We start from the raw sequence: 19,239 nt of genomic DNA, 5'->3' as shown, positions 1-19,239 counted from the left end.
CAGAGGTGATCCCCAGGCATGCTGCAGCACCACTGGCCAGACAGAGCTGGGAGGTGATGCTGGTGGAGACATTGACTGTGTTCTTATCCCTGGGAGACTGAAACATGCTGAGTGGTTGGGTTTCATCTCCTGCTGTGCTGTGCCAGCTTGGAGAAAGGAGCAAAACCCTCTTAGACCCCTTTATCAGGGATGTGCAGAGGGATGAGCCCAGGCAGCTTCCCTGTGGGGCTGCTCAGCTCCCAGGGAATTAGCCTAATCTTTCTTCCACTAACAGGAGCCTTGGGAGGAGATTTCAGAACTTCAAGCTATTGACGACCTTGGTATCAGACCCGCTGACTTCTGGTGGAGGCTCCACATGAGCACTACAGCCTGCTTGACAGATGCTATAACCCAAGCCATTACTCCAAGCTGGGTTTTTTGGGACTCAGTCTCCTTGTGTCTCCTTCACTGCTAACCTTTAGGGCAAGCAAATCAGCCTGCTCTCATCCTGCTGCCTGCTCACAAGCTGTCCCAAGCTGCCCCTCTAACCTCCATTCCCTTGGCAGAGCCAGTGCCCAGCACTGGGCAAGCAAAGACTGAAGGAGAGGAGAACTGCTCCTTGAGTTCCTGGTGTTACCTCCAGGATGTCCCTCCCAGCTGAAGCTCATTCAGATCCCCAGGCCTGGCACTAAAACATCAGCACAGGCCTTCCCAGTTCAAACCAGACCCTGAGCATCCTGACTGAAGTTGAGCAAGTCATGGCTGCCCCACAGAGCCCTCAGGCTGGGTGGAGGAGGAGGAGGAAGCACAGTGCTTGTCATGGTCTTGCAGGTGAGGAGAAACCTGCAGGGGCCAGGGCTGCCCTGGGATGCACAACCATCTCCCTTGGGCTGCTCCTTAGTCCCCAAGCCCAGCAGGGCAGTGACACTGATGTGCTGGCAGCAGCCACAGGACAGAAGAGCACAGGTGGCAATGAGCAAAGCCACCACCCCAAAGCCACAGGGTGTTACATACGGGGTGATATTTGGTTGTCATCACCACAGTAATATAACACCTACCTCTTGGGCTGCACAGACCTCCCTTCATGCAGCATGTGGTTGTGCCCTTTGCTGGGATAGTTCTCTTACATTTGCCATGGCCGGGACTACCCCAGCATGCCAACCCCGGTGTGCATTAGCCCTGTGCATCTCCTGGGCTATCCAACTGCAATGCCAAACAGCACAGCTCAGTGCCCATCAGCAACCCTACAGTAACAAACCGGCCACCTCACCCTTCCCAGCAGCCAAGTAGCATCAAAGCTAAGCAGTAGCTATGAGCAGCTCCACATTAACAAACCAGTGCTACAGAAGAACATGGAGAGAAATTAGGGATGGAGGAGAGAAAAGAAAAGCAGGAAGGAAACCAAACTATATTGATTCTTCTGGGGATCAGCTGTGGGGTGGTACAGAAGGGGAATCAGACCCAGGTACCTCTGGATACTCTCCCCCACAGTGCATGAAGCCACCAGCATCAGCTCTCCTTTGGATGTGTTTCTACATGGATCCTGTTAAACCTGTGCCCCCAAATCCGTTGGAACAATTAGTGGAAAGGCTGGGGATGGAGCCAACAAGGCCAAATTCAGTCTCCCTGCCTTTTACCCCCTCTTTGCCCACCAGAAGTGGTCAGTGGAGTGATAAGGTTGGTTACATGGATGGTCCAGCATGGGGGCAGCTGGTGCCTGGCCTGTGGACACACAGAGCGCAGCATTTACTGCACCTGAAATCAGGCAGCTCTCACCAGGGCACGTTTTGCTCAGAGGCTGGTTTCTGTTTGTTAGTTTGTTACCTACAACATGGGAAAAGGAAGTAAGAAATCCCAATGCAAAGGGTGCTGCCAGCCCTGGCCCTTCTGAGGCAAGGAGATTGCCCAGAGCCACCTCCACAAACCTGGATCCTGCTCCCAGGAATGTCAATGCAAACCCCGAGTGGCTCTGCTGACTGCTGGGGGGGGTTAGAGCAGAGCTCGCAGCAGAGCAGCCTGGGAGCACACTCAGGATCCCAAGGCAATAAACAGCGGAAGGATCCAAATCCCACTTTCAGGAATTCCTCCTTTCTGCTGAGCCAGGCTCTGGAGGCATGAGCCCTGCTTTGCTGTGAGCTGTGTGGAATAAAGCAGCTGCATCCCTTGGCTGGGTGGCTCTTCCAGGGGTGCCAGATGTTCTGCTTAGGACACGTCACAAGTGTCTTGCTTGAGGTTCAGACTTCCTCTCCTCTGCAGCTGCCCACTGGAGCTTTAGGGGGATTTTTCTATCCACCCTCCCCCAGCTTTTCCCAGGGAAGCAATAGGGACTGGGAGCAAACTGGGAAAGGTCTGGGCTTATCCCAGCCCCTGCTTGTATAAATAATCTGCAGGGAGAAAACTGGATTGATGAGCAAAACACTTGTGCTGCCTTCTCATTGGCATAAAGGATCTGGATATAAACTGGTGTGTAAATGTGCCCCAGTGAAGAAGGGCCCTCAATGGATTTGGGTTCAGAGCCCACAGATGACACAGCCCCAGCTCCCACACGGGAGTTTCAGCTTCCAAACCTGCCATGGGTATTGGGAAAACCTTCCTATGGCTGTGCTGAACAACACACCAGTGAGCAGCAAGGTCCAGAGCCAGATCCCAGCACCAAGCCTGGGTGCTGGGAAGATGCTCAACACCCAGGACAGCATCACAAGGGGCAGGGGAAGGATTTGGGAACGTCTCTGGAGCACAGCTGAGATGTGAGGCAAAGCAGGGCCAGGGCACTCAGGTGCCTTGTGGTCAGGTCAAAGGCTTTACTGCAGGGCTATGTGTCACTCACTGAAAGGGGGTTTGGGGAGAAGGAAGGAGGAAGGGGAAAGCTGAGAGGGGGGAAAGAGAAGGAAGAATTCAGTGGAGGAAGAGGAGCATCCCTCATGGCTCTGGCTGCCTGCCCAGTGCACGGTGGTGGGGCAGGACCCTGCCCTGCAAACAACCTGCTTTTGTTGTGTCCCGAACGGGCCCGAGTTCAGTTTGACAGAAGGAGGGAGGGTTCACACACAGTGGGACCAAACCTGGGCTCGGCTGTGGCCTGGCAGACCCGGAGAGCTCCGGTCTCACCCAGGAGAGGTGAGAACCTCCACGAGACAGGAGGTGCTGCAGGCCATTGATTCCGATGCCTTCCCAAAGCAGCTTCCTCCCAGGAGCACCCGGCTCAGTCTATTCCCAAAGCCTAAAGGCTCCCAGAGCTCTGCTTCACCCGCTGGGACCGGCAGAACCTCCCACCCCATTCCTGGGCATCTCCCTGCCCGGGCACGCTGTGCCAGCATGGAAAACAAGACAGCTTCTAAACAGTTAACGCTGCCGGAGCCAGCCCGCTGGAGTTCCCACCTCCCCACCCGCTCCTGCTTTCATTCACCCCCCCAAAATGAAAGGAAATCATCCACCTCCTCTGCCCTCACCAGCGTCCTCCCTCCTTCCCATCCCTCCTTCCCATGCTTCTCGCACCCTTCCCATGCCCCCACGCTGCGCTGGCACGGCCGGAGCACACGTGTGCCAGGCTGCTCCCTGCTCCCACCACGCCAGCGGCGGCTGCCATGTTGAATGGCAAACCCGACATGATTTGCCATATTTCCTGCTCCCCTCGGCCGGTGGAGGATGAAAGCAGCACCCACAGGGCAAGTACCCAGCCGCGGGTGCCTCCTGGGGCATCCCGGGTGGTGGTGTGAGGGCAGGGTCCTGATCCCAACACTGCCCGTAGGGACCTGCCTGGCTGCTATGCATCCCTCTCTATAGGAGACCGACTGTAAAGTGGGCTGGTTTAGCACCACGGGCCTCGATGGGAAGGGGGTTTTTGGGGGGAGGAGGCAGGTTACAGCAACAACAAACCCCTGAGCAACTGGAGGAGCAAAAAAACCTTATTTCAAATCAAAGGCGAAAAAAGAAACAGAAAAACCCAACCGCACGGACCAAAAAAACCCTAAAAAGGCAAAATTAAGAGTGAGGTTTGAGTTCGTACCAAGGCAGCCCAGAGACGCACCATGGAAGAGAGCGGGTTTGTTGTGCTGGGGTTAGCTCCGCTTCCTCCGGACAAGCACCAGAAGGATCCTTCCCAGCAAGGCCCGTTGGAGTGAGACAGCTTTTTTCCCCTTCTCTCGCTCTGCTCTCTCCCCTTTTCCTTCTCCTCGCAGCTCCACGCCAAGAAATGGGCGGTGCCTGGATGCCAGGCTCCATCCGATGAGACACCCAAGGCCAAGGGAGGCTGGCACAAAGGGGAGCTGGCAGGGATCCCTGCACCGGGAGCCGCGCGCCCTCGGGATGAGCCCCAACACATCCCATAAAACCAACCTCCGACACTGTCTGCTCCGGAACGTTGCCCCATTCGGCTCCATAACACCCTGCCAGGGTCCAGCACAGAGGGGGAAGCAAGGATAAGGGAAGGGAACCCCCCCCAGGACCTTCCTTTGCATCGATGTGGGTTAAACAAAGGCCTGGGGAGGTGAATGATTTTCTCCCACCCCCCCGGCCTCCTCTTCCCACCCGTCCGCTCCTCTCCTCCCTCCTCGCGCCTCCATCGCCGCTCCCAACATCCAGGCAGCAATGAGCCCTGGGCTCCCTCCTTCCTGGTTCCAGCACGGCTTCAATAGGAGCACACACACACCCAGTGGAGAGGGACACGATGGCGGCGAGGAAACCAAAGAGGGACAAAAAACCCCACACGCAAACAACAACCCGGCCGCCATGGAGGGCGGTTGGAGCAGCCACCACCCAGGCTGGTGCTGGGGCTGCTCCGGGTGCCAAGGGGGTGGGTTTGGCCTCATTCCTTGGCTGCCCTGGCACCTGGGTCATGGTGATCACACATGGGGAGCGGCAGCACGAGGAGGGGGCAGGCGGCGTTGGCAGCGCTGCTGGGGAGATGCCAAAACCCCAAACAAAACACGGCTTCATCTCGGCTGCACCAGCCTGGGCGGAGGGAGAGGGAAGCGCACGCCGGGAGCGAGCCTCAGTGCTCTGGTCGTGGGCCTGCGGCCACGTCCCTCTGCTTCCCTCGGCCCCTTCTCCCTGCCCACCGGCTGCTGCTGCCAAGTCCGGGTTGGCACCGCTCCCCCGGCTGCACCGAACAAAGCCGTCACCAGCCCCGAGCCAGCGCTGACAGTACACAAAGTGACAGGCGCATCTTCCGCATGTTAATCCAACCGGCGAGGAGGCGACCGAGCAGCAGAGCCCCCCCTGTTTATACCATGCACCCCCCCAACCACCACCAACCTCCCCACGCTCCCATCCCACCCTTGGCACCGCCGGCCTCGTGCGGCCGTGGCGCAGGCCCCCACCGGCGGCAGCACCGCAGCCTCCGCATCGGCGAGGTTCGAACGGGCAAACGAGGCCGCTCGGCATCTGCTGTACCTGTTCCCGCTGCCTTCATCTCGCCTTGGACGCGTGACAAGAGCTCACTCGCCTCTGGTGGGCTCCGGGAGCCGCGGGGCTGTAACCCTTTGCAGGAAGTTGGCACCGATCCCAGGTAGGACTTTACTCCCCGGCTCCCGCTTTCCCCCCCCCACCTCCGCCTCCTGCTCCCTCCCCTCCGCTCCCCACCCATCCTGTCCCTTGGGCCCCCCAAAAACACCACCCAGGCCCCTGCTCCGGCCAAGGGGCCGCACGGAGCTGACGGCTGCTGGGTGCCCACCAGCCCCTTCACCCGCTGCTGTGCCACACGTACCCTGTCAGGATGACCTGGGCAAGGCACACAACAACTTCCTGCTCCGGCTCCCTAAAACGCCTGTTTCCACGCAGGGGTTAGGCGGCGCGGAGAGACGGGGGGAGCTGGGAGGAGGTTTGGGGGTTTGTCGTCATTGAACCATGCTTGCTGGTTTTTATATGCCTTTTTCCCCCTTGTTTTAACATATATATTTCCTTTTTTCTTGCCCAGCAGCCCCAACCCCAACACGAAGGAGAAAAGGGGGGGAAAGAGGAATCAAATGGGAAGAGAACGGCTCCAAGTCGCCAGGACAATGCATGGGAACCGGGGAGATTAGCGCAGCTCTGGCAATGCATCGCGCCCGCCCCACTGCTGCCCCGTTCACCCCCGCGCCTCATCCCTTTTAATTCTCCCAGCTCCTGAATTATTCCAGGGGAAAGGCACAGTCCGGAGTCCTCGGAGCTGCCAAGAGCATTGCAACAGGGAAGAAAGGAGAGCCCGAGAGGACAGAGCCCAGCAGAGCCCTCACAATCAAGCAGCGAGAAGAGCAAGGAGAAATTAACATCCAATTAGTGCCGTGTTTAACGAGGGAGACAGAGGCGGCTGTTGTTTTATTGCCCTGTTCTTTTCAGGCGCAGCTGACAGGCAGCGTTCAGACACCCCAGCTCCAAGTGACGTCATCAGATTTGATTTGGTTTAATCATTTCTCTTTTTCCCCCCTTTTTCTTCCCCCCCCCCCCCCTTTTTTTCCTCCTCCAAGTTTCACAGCGACAGTCCCAGCAACTCGGCCAAGGAAATATGGTACTTTCTCCTTCCCCCCCTTCCACCTCCGGCCTCTTTCCTCCCCCTTCCCCATCCACCGACACCAACCCCGGAAAAACAACCGCGCCAAACCCACCCCAAAGGCTTTGTTCTTCCAAAAAACACCACAAAAAAAGGGGGAAAGAGAAGGAAAATCATCATCATCATCATCCTCAGGGCGCAGGGATCCGAGCAGGGCTCTCCATGTGCGTGTCCGGCTGCGTACGGCTGTCCCCTCTCCGTCCCTCTCCCCGTGTAAAACTTGGCCGCATGTGACGCGGCTCCGGCCTCCGCTGGCAGCCTGACAAGAGCCGCCCGGCGCAGGCTCTTAAGGGAGAAAACTCCATTGCTGAGGATGAGAATGAACACGTTTGCAGCAGGGAACCTCGGACAATGTTGGCTGCGGATCCCACTGTGTCCGCAGGGACAGGGGATGGAGCAGAACTGGATCAGAACCACGGAGGCTTCTCCCCCTTTCACAACTTCCTGGGCCTCCGGCTCCCCCCTGGGATGGGGGCCCAGTGCTGTGCGAGTGCCAAGGGAGGCATGTGGGGACCGTGGTGGCTGCAGGGAAGAGGCATCTCTGCTGACCCCGGCCGGCCTCTGCTGCCACATCTTACCCCACAGCCTGGGATCACCAAATGCTGCTTCCCCCCCCAGCCCCGAGAGCACTGCAAGGGCAGGAAGTGATGGGACAGCTTAGGGGGATTGAAGGGAGTTACCCCCCATAGAAGGCCCACAAGAGCCAAGGGTGAGCGTGGAAAGCAGCATCCCCCCTGCTCCTTCCCTCCTTGTCCAAGCTGCCAGCGTGGCCACCACACCGAGCCCTCCTGCAGGGCCCTTTGTGCCCTTGTTTCCAGCCAGGATTTCCCCTGTCCAAGGGGAGGAATCCAGCAGGACCCTGCTCCTCCAGCACCTCCCGCATGGGTGAACAGCCCCATCCGGCTCCCACAGGGGATGGGGACAGGGACACCCTGCTGCTGGTGCCTGGGATCGGTACAAGTGCCCATTCCCAGTCCCACCTTCCTTCCTCCCCAAGGGTTATTATTTCCTGGATACTGGTAAGGAATCCTCTGCCCTGAGCTCAGTGCTGTGGGAGAGCAGCACAAACAGCCTCTCGAGGGCACTTCCTCATGCACAGCCGCAAGCTGAGGCCCCTCTGTTGCTGCTGGGGCCGGTGAGGGCTTGGCAAGGGGAGCTGGCAGGCCCTGGCCCTTCTGCTGGCCAGAGACCAGGGTGATGGGCACTGTGCATCACTATGAGAGCTCTGCTGGGCTGCTTTTCCACCTGGCTGGGCAGCAGGAAGGGCAGCACGGCCGGTGGGGGTTTGGGTTTAACTCTTTAGCAGGACAATACAATCGTTCTGAACTCAGCTGTGCTTTTCCTGGGCACAAAGGCTTCGCCAGCAACTAAATCCCATCAGATCCAAGTGTCCAGGCCTGGCACAGGGAAGCCTTGACCTGAGTTTCCCTCTTCCTTCTCCACCAGTGGCTGGAGCAGATGAGGCCAAAGCCCTGCAATCTCTGGTTTGCACTGAAGGCTGATAACCCTCAGGGGCCCCGGCTGCAGCCCAGCCTGCCTCTGTGCAGGAGAGAGTCAATATTTGAACCCAGCTCTGTTTCCTGGGCTGATCAGGGAGCATTGGGGCCATCGGAGGGAGAAATCCCCAGCTCCATCCCAAGCACTGGGCCCAAACCTCCTCCCACAGCCCTTGGTTTGCTCTCCCGGCCACAAGTTTCAGCCTAGATCTCATCTCCTATGGGAGCAGGGCCCCAGCAGCTACATGAGAACCAGCACCCAGGGCCAGGCAGCAAGTTAAGGGAGGAAGGTGCCCAGCCAGAGTTTGTGGTGTCCCAGACTTGCTTGCTCCTGGTGTGGACACTGTCCCCATGGTGGAACACCTCAAAGGAAGCATGGGATGAGAAGCAGGGATAGAAATGGGAGGAGGTAAGGGAATAGTTAATTTTCCTATAAATGGCAGCCCTTACTTCAAGGTAAAACAGTGACCTGAGGTTTTCCAGGTGTGTGACCAGCAGAAGGTGGCCTTAACTTTGAGGATAAAGGCTCAAGTATGCTCCAGAGGAGGTGTTGGGTGACCTGGGAGATGCAATGCCCAGTGCTGGGGTAGGCAAGAAATCAGCTCATGTGACAAAAGGTCCCGGGGTGAGGATGCAGGGAGGTGTGCAGGGGAGGATGGAGCAGCTGAGCCCATCCAAGGGGGGCTCCATCAGCCCTCCAACAAGAGCTCAGGATCAAAAACTCTTCCCTGTGAGGGTGCTGAGGCGCTGGCACAGGGTGCCCAGAGAAGCTGTGGCTGCCCCATCCCTGGCAGTGCTCAAGGCCAGGTTGGACACAGGGGCTTGGAGCAGCTGCTCCAGTGGAAGGGGTCCCTGCCCGTGGCAGGGGTTGGAGCTGGAGCAGCTTTAAGGTCCCTTTCAACACAAACCAGGCTGGGATTCAATGATTCTAAACTCCAACCCAGCCCCATTTGCTGGGCCTAAACCCACCAACTTCCATGGAGCTGTGGAAGCTCAGAGGGAATGTGAGTTCACAACAAGCTGGATGAGCCCCTGCTAGGGGAAGAAACCAAAGGAAGTGCCCATCTCAAACTGAAACCTTCCCTGAGGGAGGGCACCTGCTGTGCAGAAAATAATGCCACTTTTAATAAAAAGAAACACCCAAGTTAGTTGTTTTATAGCTGTATTTTGGAGCAGAGGTAAATCCTCTTTGAAATGTCTGGTGTTAGGGAACAGGACCATGCATTATTTAACTTCTGTTACTGTAACACAAACCGGTTGGGAGGGAGGAAAGTCAGGACCCACTTCACAACACCGAACAGAGCTGGGCTGGGGCTGCTGGTCCCAGCATGTACCAGCACTGCCCCATAAGCCCTGGCTGGGAGGTGTGGATCGAACCCTCTGATGCAGGAAAACCCTGTGCCATGGCAGGCTGGGGTCCCAGAGGACCAGATGTGACCCCACACAAGAACCTGCTCAAGGACCCCAAAGCCTCCTCACAGGGAGTGCAGCAACACCTCTGTGCAAAAGACTGCTCTGGGGGGGAACCAATGGGGGAATCGGCCTGGCTGCTGTGGCAGCACAGACTGGTGCAAATAAACCTCCTGTCTGGAGAGCTGAGGGTAAATCCCTCCCTGCTGTCACCACTGAGCTGCTATGGAAGAGCCACACGTGCACAAGGAGCCCTTGATCCCGGTGCCTTGCAAGCCTTTGGACAGCTCAAGGTTGGATCCTTCATTCCAGCTCTGGACCGAGTGCTGCTCCTGCAATGCTGGGGCTCAAGAGGAGCCCCGTGGGGCTCCTGGTGCTGCTGACAGGGAGATGCTCCTGTGGTGCCACTGACAGTGCAACCAGGCCCCATGTTCCCTGGGAAACAGACACCCAGGATACACCCAGCAGCTCTGTGGGATGGATCCCACCTACGTCAGCCCATCCTGCTACAAAAAGCCTTCCTAAAGCAGTTGCCATCACAACACACAGCCCCTCCTGAGAGCTCTCTCCATGTCCAAGACCCAACACCACTCCTGAGCCGAGCTCTGCCTCTCCCTTTGGGACTGTGCTGTTCTTTATAGTGGGATGTGTTTCCATTTTCTGGTTTTGATACTCCCATTTCCCTCTGCTGAGCTTCCTACTGCTCAGGTACCCTCAAAACCTCAAATACAGGTCGCAAGGCTGGTCTTGCTCAGGATGAGCCCTGCCAACCTTTGTCCTCTCCAGAGGAGAAGAGGCAGGAAGCTGGTCAGCTGCTGTAGCCTTCCCAGCAAGGAGACCCTGGATCTCCTGCTGCTCCCCAGCTCAGGCAGAACGAAGCAGTCTTTTGTCCCTCATTCATTATCTGGGCATTTCTTGGTTTCTCAGACTCCCAGAGCCATAAACTGGACCAAAGAGACAAGGCAACACTCTTCTGCTCTCTGCTGCACATCCTGGTTGAAACAGCCATGAGGATGGAGCTTTGGTCCAGCTGGAGCCTGAAGCAAGATGCCCAGAAGCCAACTTGGTGCTGGCCTTACTGGAGAGGAGGTGTCTTATTCTGGCACCATGGAATCTGGATCAAAAACTAAAACTATACAAATATCAAACCAAGCTCAGGGTTTCTGGAGGAGTCCAAGCTCATCACCTCTCCCTGCCCACGAGTCAGTCAATGGGGAAGCAGGAGGCTGGGATGGGAGCTCTGCGGAAGAGCAGGCTGGAGCCACGGAACAGCTGCCCCTGGGGAGGAGGAGGAAGAGAAAGTGCAGGGTCAGGGCAGCCACACTGGGACCTGGCCAGAGAACTGCAGCCTGACTCAGGACACTGCAAGGCCTGAGCACCCTGCGGTGCTACAGAGAGTGGGGTTTCAGCCCCATGGCTGCTGGAGTTGGGCCTTTCCCCCATGGATAAGGAATAGAGAAGGGCAGAGCCACCTTCCTGTGCTGCATGCAATGCATTGGCTAAAAGGCTGCAGGCTGCCAGCTCAGGGCACGTAACAGGCAGAGCAGTACTGCCCTGCTGGGTACCAGTCCCACAGCTGGAGGGTGAAAACAGGTTACAGCACCCAAAGGACATGGCTCAGGAACCTCAGGAAGGAGCATTGGGAGCCCCAAGGCCTGCATGTGACCCTCACCTGAGCACTGAGATGCCTCCAGCAGTGGATCCAGGACGTGAATGCAGGAGCATAGGGAGGGAGGCCGGCGCGCAACCTGCATGGCAACAAGGAATAGCTGAGGAATAGCTGTGAAGGTGTCACATTATCCCACAGGTAACACAAGAGCAGCCGTCAGTGTAAGTGAGGACACAGAACAGTGTCTGCACTGGGCTGAAGGCCAAATGACCAGCTCAGTATTTACAGTGCAACAGATCATGTGATTTAATGACCCCTGGAGCGTTACCTGCATGCATTAATCCAAGACTATGCACTGTATCTATGCCTCCAAGAGCCAGCAGATACTTGGAAAACACCACAGCAGCACCTTGGATTCAGTCCCCTTCCCACAAGCATGAATGCAGATGTAGCAATGGGATTGGGAAAGCCAACTTGGTCCTGCCCCTGTCTGAACCCTTTGCTGTGTGCAGCTTTGCTTTCCCTTGTGCTGCTCCCTGGCACAATCCCTTTGATCCCTCCTGCCTCCAGTCTACTTCAGACTGGGCCACACCACCATGACCCCCCCTGTTTCTCTCCACTTGAGCTTTTGTGCTGCTCTTGTCTGTCCCTATAAGCAACCTGGGACAGGCAAGGAGATGGCTCTGTGAGGTGCCATCGAGTTTATGGCTCTGTATGAAAGCTTTACAATCGCAGCAGTGGATTCAGCCAACAAGGGGCTGGAAGAAAGGAAGGGAAAGCCTTAGATCTCAGTGTGATGGACATACCCACAGTTGTTCACTGCCATGAGATCTCCCACGAGAAGGAATGGGTACGTCAGCATGCTCACAGCAATCTGAAAGCACAGAAAACCAGTAGCCTCTCTAATGTTCACCATGTCACAAAACCTATTCCCAGCTTTGGCATGTCAGCAAAGTTATCTTCATTTGGATATAAAGGACAGAGCAGCCTTTGCCCCAGACCATGAGCTCTCACCCCACAGATGGCAGGAAGAGGAGAAATGACACAGAAGTTTCCTACGTACCCCTATGACAAATTTGGTGTAGCTCCGGATCACCGATGCCTGGCTGAACTGCAAAGAGAAACCAAAGGGATTGTGGAGGAGCTGGGTGACACCAGGCTGTCAGTCACTGGGCAACATCGCTCTGAGCCTCAAACACGGGACATGTGGCTGGGGAACAGGGTGGAAAGCCACAGTAATCACACTACATCCCAGCTGGGAATCAGGGAAGACATTTGCTATCAAAGCTGATTCCCCCCCAAAGTGCAGCTGAAACAGCCCTGAGCAGACGCAGCATCTCAGCCATTTCACAGGGCTGTATTCAAAGCCCAGTGTCTGTATTCAATGACCCCCCACTTCCTGTTAACTCCTTCCAAGTGCAGGTGCTTGGGATGGGCCCCCCAACCCCTCCACTGGGCACCTGCACTCACGTTATCATCCACAGCGTAGGTGTTGATGAAGTGAGCCAGGAGGTTGCAGCACCAGAGGAAGATGACATCCCCCAGGATGTGAGGAACTAAACCCCTGCAAGGGTGAAAAGAGGGGGGTGAGGTGCAGAAGGGTCTCAAGTGCTGCTTTCTGAGGCGCTCAGCCCTCCCTCCACCAGCACAGAGGAACCCACTCCCCCAGAATGCACCTTTACTTTGGAAGGAAGTGAAAGAGAGAAGGGAAGAGCCCTCCCAGCCTTCAAACATGGTCCTACATGTGCTGCAGCTGCTCCAGGGGATGCTCTGGAGCAGGAAGTTTGGGATCTGTCATTCAGACATGACCAAGCCAAGTCACCTTTTTCTACCCAAATCCCTCCTTGGCCAGCTCCTGCTCTGAAACCCGAGTGAGACACAGATGAAGTGGATCTATCAAGCTCGTTTTACAGATGCTCTTCTGGATGCAGAATGAGAAGGTCATCTCTGGACTCTTCCTCCTTTTAGAAACTAAAATGCAATGTGGGATTAACAGGGGCAGCACTCCAGTCCCTCTGATTTCCCCCAGTTCCCTGTGCCCCCCTGGAAGCATGGCTAAAACATTAACGTGGTTCAAAGGGTTCTCCAGGTCAGCCCTTCTCCAGCATCTGCTGCACCACTGCAGGCACGGAGCGCAGAGCCTCCTGCTTTGGCTGTGTGGTTGTTGCATTGCAGAAGGATCCCAGTGTGCATTAAAGCTGTGTTTCACCAGCAGATGTGTTCAGTTCTGAAAATGAGCCTGTTGAGCCACCTGAGTGTTGGCTGGGCTGGAAAGAGCCACCTCCGAGTGCACAGATCCAAGTCATCCCTTTCTTCCCAAACCTGATGCTGCTCATTTGGAGCAGGGGACCGGGTTTGTTCCCTGCTGCAGCAGCAGCACAGTCAGGACCACACGCTCTGCTCCAGCCTGCTGCTTGCTTGGGGTTTATGCTTTTTGGAGATAAGCTGTATATTGTCAAGGCCCCAGCAGCTCTGGAGGTGCTGCCCAGGTCTTGGGGGCTGAGCACAGCAGAAGCCCTTAATAGAAGAGATGTGACAGATGAGAGCAGCGGCCAGGACAAGGAAATCAAAGCTCTCTGGTCCCAAGGAGAAGATCTGCTTTATGTTTAGCTTTCAGCCTTTGAGGGAAAAAAATCCTTTCTCTAATTCAGTCAGGTCTGAAGCAGACTCCTGAGCTGCTGCAGATACAACAGGGGCTTAATAAAGTCCAGAAACGGAGGCCACGTCAGGAAAACCTTACCCATCTGTCGATAGAGAATCACATCGTTTGTTCCATGTGCAGTAAGGATCCATCCCTCCTTCTCCATCATCAAAGTAACAATGGATGCTAGGCCCAAGCTTATGGGATGACTGGAGACCAGGGGCTCTGAGAGCTGCAGAAAGGGTCTTAAAACCCAAATTCATCTGTGCTACATCTCAAGCCCGGTGAGATGCCCAAGGAAACCTGGACTAGGGATATTTGTAAAAGAGAAGTCACTGAAAGCTAGAACAGGTGCAGGCAGATGAGGAAGGCTGTGATGTACAGGGATGGGACCCAGCAGAAGAAGAGAGCTGGGACAAGCCATCTTCAAGCTGGCCATGCACAGTTTTGGAGCCCAGGGAACACCCTTCTGGCCTGTTGGCAGGCAGGAGACTGCTGCAGATATGAGGGGAAGGAGATATGTCCATCCCCTGAAAGTGTTTCTCTCCAGCCATACACACATCCAATGGAATTCCACTTCAGTGATGCCACCAATTCACCACCATGGCTCATAAGCAGCTGGAAGCACCCTGCAGCTCCTTCTGGTCCAGTCAGCAAGGCCACTGAGCTGGGCAGCATCATACTCCTGCCGTACAGGCAAACAGGTTCACGATACATGCACCCACGGTGCTCCTCAAGGAATGTGCTTCTTATCCAGTCTCTGGCTTTTATTTCAACAAGGGGTCTCATTGTTGCACTTGATCTTGGTGCCTGTTGCACAAACAAGTGCTTTAAATGGCCCTTCACTGAAACACAAGGAAGCATCAAGGGAAAAAGAGAAAGGTATGAAAACACTGCTGGGTTTCTTTGGGCTCTGAAGGTTTGAGTGAAGATAAGATCTGGGCCAAACTTAATGGCCAAGCTGGAATGCTGTCAAAGCCACAGATTTAATCTGTGCTCATGGGAATGATGTGAGAGTCCCAGGGTCAGGCAAGGTTCTGGAGCTCAGCACCACCCTAACTGAGGTTGGCAGAGCAGCCAGGAGAGCCACCAGTGCCCTTGGACTACACGAAAAGGTACTGAAACAACAACTCACGTACACAAAGAATCCCAGGATCCCTTCTTCCTTAAGTATCCTGCCAATGGCACTGAACACACCACTGCCAAGGAAGGAAAAGAGCTGTAAGTGTCAAGGGTTGCTCCATCTCTGTCCTGTGCAGCTTCACACGCATTCTGCAGCCACCAGGCACAGCAGTGGCACCCCAGCCATTGTGCCAGCACTGCAGAGTGGCTCTGCAGCTCTGTTCTTGCTGCTTCTCCTCAACCTGTGAAGGAGGGTCAGGTCTGCCCAGGAGAACACTCAACTTGCTGACAGCCATTCAAGTGCTGAAGTTGGAAGAGCTCTGCTTGGCTTTGTGTGAGCGGATACACGTGCTGCAACCACAGCACATCACATGCTTTGGTTCAGCTGATTCCCAGCCCCAGAACCCTGTGGTGTCCCTGGAAGCCCGTGCTGGCTGTCATGGGTCAGCATGCTTTCATGTGGCTGCAAGTGTAGTTTTGCCCTGCAGAGGGACAGGCTTGGAAAACTCTTGCAGGGCTGCAGCAATGTCTTGTGTTACCTATTCTGCCTCCCTGCTGACTTCCCTTCCTATTAACACCTGAAGCAAGACGGCAGCAGACGCACCGTGTGATGAAAGGTGTGTTCCAGCCACCAAAACCCCCATGGGCACAAGGCAGACCAAGGCACCCTGAGTACAGAGCCCAGCCTTCCCTGTGCCTTCACCCTGCACTCACCCACCCTCTAAGCACAGCTCAGATTCACTTTCTGGCCACTCAAACCTCCTGGGTTGCCACATCCCCCACTGCACAGAGCACCTGGCACTGCTGACTCCCAGACTCATGCTTCTATATGCCCAGACCCTTCAGAGCTGCAGCCACTCACCTGTACTTGACTTCCCGGCCTATGAACTGGACCATGCAGCGCATAGAGATCACTAGGAGGAGAGAAACACAGGGCTGGCAAAGAAACAAATCCTGTTTGGGTTGCAGTGGATGTGAAGGAAAATACACCCTGACCCTTCTGCCCTCCCTTCCCTCAAGTTGTGTCACCTCCAGCTCCTCTCAGTGGTCCTCATTAGAAACTGGTGACCTCCCTGGTACTGTAAGTGATGGGAGGGATTTCTGGCCCTAACCCAAATGGGCTCTATAGGATGAAGTCTTGGATGAATGAATGAAGCACCTCACTGCTCTGCTGGGTTGGTCCTTGAAGGCCAACCCAAGTGTCAGCCTCCCTAAGAGGCTCAGACCTGCATCTGCTCTGATTTCATACGAAGTCATTTATGACAGAGAAGCACATGAAGTGATCAGGGTTTTGGGGTGACCCCCAGTCCAGAGAGAGCTGTCAGGCAGCAGGACAGGACTCACCGTGCAGCGGATGTGAGACAACGCGGGACATGCACTGCATCATCATCTCATGGGAGGTCTGGGAAGAAACAAACCCACACCAGTGTGAAAAGCTGCTCTGCTCCAGCTGCACAGCTCAGGCCTTTCCCTCAGCACAGGGAAACCCATTTCAAGTCCCCTTTTGAAATCTGTTGTTCATGGTAGACCTCTGTTCCTATGAAATATTCCATAGGTGGACACAGAGTGGCTACTAAATCCCAGGCCTTCTCACCCAGAGGTTCTCTCCAAGTAATTCTACCCACAACCCACAGTTTAAGCTTCCTCTGCTCTCCAGGCACATCACTGTGATCACCCTGATCACCCATGAAGATGCAACATCCCCTTCTCACCTCTTTCACCACTTTCCTAAGGGAGGTCTTCACATCATCCTTGTTAGAAACATGTTCCATGTCTTCCAGTGGAAAGGCCTGAGTGGAGAGAGAAGAAACATGGTCAAAACTGAAGGAGACACTGACCCAAAACCCTCAATGTCTGAGGACAGGAGGAAACCAAGAGCAATTGTGCTCTAGACAGGAGGAGAAAAACAGGCAAGAGGGAAACAGGAGAAGGAAGGATGGGAAGTGAAACAGGTGAAAAGAAGGTCTGTTTGAATTAAATGAGAAACAGGTTTAAAATGAAGTTTGGGGGATATGAGCTCTGTTCTCCTGTCCTGGAGGAGTACTCTGAGCCCTTAGGAGAGATCTGGGCTCTTTAGTCCTCCACGTGCAGCCACGGCTGGGGGCAGGCACATGCAGGCTCTCTGCAGTAGCACCAGCCACCCCTGCATCTGATTTATGGAGAGAGAAGCTGACCTTTACCTTCTTCACACTCCCCCTGGTGATGGTTGATAAAGTGCTTGAGATGAGGCGAGGAGTAAGACCACGGAAGAGGCCTCTCTTCCCATCCACTTCCACAATGTGTCTGGCTGGGTAAGAAAACACCAGGCTGCTGTCAGCTGGGAGCCAGAGCGCCCCAAAGACCTCCAGCCAACACCACACTGTAGTGATTTAGTGTAACAACCCTGAACTTCATATAGGATGCACAAAATCCGTGACTATTCCTTGTCATCTATCTAATCTGGAAGGACAGCTCCAGTATTTTGGGCTACTCCTCATCTTTTGACTCTTTTGCTCACCTGGAACGGCTACAGGCAGATTGACTGGAGCGGGGCAGGGAGGGATCATCTCATGTGCTGTGTGGTGTCACCTCCTCCCTCCTCCACCCTGGAGATTAACATGGATTTCACAAATGCACCTTCAGCTCCTGCCCCACCACCTTCTCCCAGGCAAACTTCCTTAGGTCTCCAGCCAAAACAATGCATCCCAATTTCCCCCTGACATAACAAGGTGGAACACAACCCACTACATGCCTGTGAGAACTGCTCTTGCTCCCCATCCTCTGCTGTCCCAAGCTAAGATCTGTGCATCTCCACCACCCACCCATTTGGAAAATGCATATTCCAAAGGGCAGCATCTGAGTGCTTTCAGCTCTGGGTGGCCCAGGATAGGTTTGGGATCAGCCCAACCTGGCTTTGAGGACCGTGTGCTCCCCTTCCCCACAGCAAACCCACTGGGAAAGCAACCCCCAAGATCACGGAGCATCCACCCGCCTCTCCCGTGCTGCTCCAGCTGCAACGAGAGGAAAAAGTCACTTTTTTTCCCTTCTAAACATATTACCTTCCCCTTTTCTTGGGATTTCTGTCCGTTTAGGGCTCCATCTACAACACAAACGAGGAGGGCGGGGGGCAGTTATTGCAGGGCTGTTTGGTAGCAAAGGCAGGCGCTTTGCTGTCTCTAACACACACCAAACCCTCCACCAACAAACCTGCCCCACCTAAACCCCCACCAACCCCTCTGCTACGGTGTAAACTCAGCCACGGGAAGGGGATGAAGCACCAACACCGGGGCCACCACCTCCTTGTCCCCACCAACAGGTAGGTACATCTTTGCCTTACAACCAGCTGTTGGGTTTTATGTCTCGCTGCAGCCTCAGGATGATCTCAGTGGGGATGTGGGAGTACTACTGGGGGTCAGCAGCTCCCAGGCCTGGTTTTAGGCAGGACCTTAAGCTGGCACCGAGGGATGTGCGCTCACCATAGGTGAAGAAGCCGGGCAGGTAAAGGACCTTCCTTCCCAGCACGTTTCTTCCAATGGTTGGAGGTAGTGGCTCGTGCCCGACCTGCAAGAGAAACCCAATGAGTAGGTTCCTGTCTGGCATTCCCCTGAAGCCAGGCAGCCTCTATCCTAGCATCCGTGAGCTGCCAAAGGGCCCTGTTCTCCCCACTGCCCTCAGATAAATGGGGATCCCATGGCACTGGCAGTCCCTTTCCCACTGCAGGGCACACGCGGTCCTCAACCCTCCCATTCTGGAGGGGTCCCTGTTACAGAAGGTCTCAGGACACCCTTTACACAAGCATTTCCCACCCCTCCTTATACAGCAGCCCCCATTCCAGAGGGTACCCTCATCCTCCCCCCCATTTCTATAGGCGTCCCCACTGGACACAGTGTCCCGATCCCATCATATGGGGGGATCCCAACACCTCTCTGTATGGGTGTCCCTCGCTCCCCATCACAGACGGAGCTGCCGTTGTGCCGCTCTCTTTACCAACCCCGCTTCCCCGTTCCACACCTGCCCTCACCTCCCGGTTACACAGAGACCCCGTCCCACACTAACCCCATCCCCGCACCCCCATTTCACACGGGGCACCTGTTACAAGGGGGGGGGGCGTTCACACAGCGCTCCCCACACACAGCGCTCCCTATGGGGGCACCCCCCCCCCGGGTCCCGATCCCCCCCCGGTCCCGATCCCCCCCCCGGTCCCCGATGCCCCCGTTCCCGGACCTGCACGAGCAGCTTCACGTAGAGCAGGGGGTGGCTGGCTGCGGCCAGCCCGGCTCCCAGCGCCACCAGCAGCGCCTCGCTGCCCTCGGGGGGCCCCGCGCCACCGCCAGGGGGCGCCGGAGCCGCCGGGGGCAGCGGCGACACCACCGCCGCCATGGCCCCGCCGCCACTGCGCCTGCGCGGCCCGCTCCGCCGGTGCGTGCTGCGTCACCGCGCACGGCGCGGGGGTGCGACCATGGCGTACAGGGGAGGGGGA

The 19,239-nt window shown here is 55.9% G+C and overlaps 1 protein-coding gene across 5 annotated transcripts; it reads right to left on the bottom strand.

Annotated features, from left to right (window-relative positions):
• Positions 1-9,143: 9,143 nt before the first annotated feature.
• On the bottom strand, positions 9,144-19,035 carry MTCH1 (mitochondrial carrier 1). Of its 5 annotated transcripts, XM_034069835.1 has the most exons (14): positions 18,984-19,035; positions 18,236-18,320; positions 17,819-17,859; positions 17,278-17,365; positions 16,961-17,067; positions 16,493-16,570; positions 16,125-16,182; positions 15,643-15,694; positions 14,798-14,857; positions 12,488-12,581; positions 12,081-12,128; positions 11,824-11,891; positions 11,081-11,156; positions 9,144-10,686 (listed from the first exon to the last, which is right to left on the bottom strand). In XM_034069835.1, exons 4-14 carry the CDS (start codon positions 17,324-17,326, stop codon positions 10,612-10,614), a joined length of 765 nt encoding a protein of 254 aa, XP_033925726.1. In that variant the 5' UTR covers positions 17,327-17,365; positions 17,819-17,859; positions 18,236-18,320; positions 18,984-19,035; the 3' UTR covers positions 9,144-10,611. The 5 variants fall into 5 exon arrangements, with proteins under 5 accessions (XP_033925726.1, XP_033925727.1, XP_033925728.1 ...); XM_034069836.1 differs by lacking the exon at positions 17,278-17,365; XM_034069837.1 differs by lacking the exon at positions 17,278-17,365 and having other exon boundaries at positions 16,961-17,063.
• Positions 19,036-19,239: the final 204 nt, after the last annotated feature.

The sequence above is a fragment of the Melopsittacus undulatus genome, chromosome 16 (assembly GCF_012275295.1).
Source record: "Melopsittacus undulatus isolate bMelUnd1 chromosome 16, bMelUnd1.mat.Z, whole genome shotgun sequence".
Lineage (NCBI taxonomy): Eukaryota > Metazoa > Chordata > Aves > Psittaciformes > Psittaculidae > Melopsittacus > Melopsittacus undulatus.
Note: the sequence above shows the minus strand (reverse complement) of the source record. Positions and strands in the feature narration are given on the sequence as shown.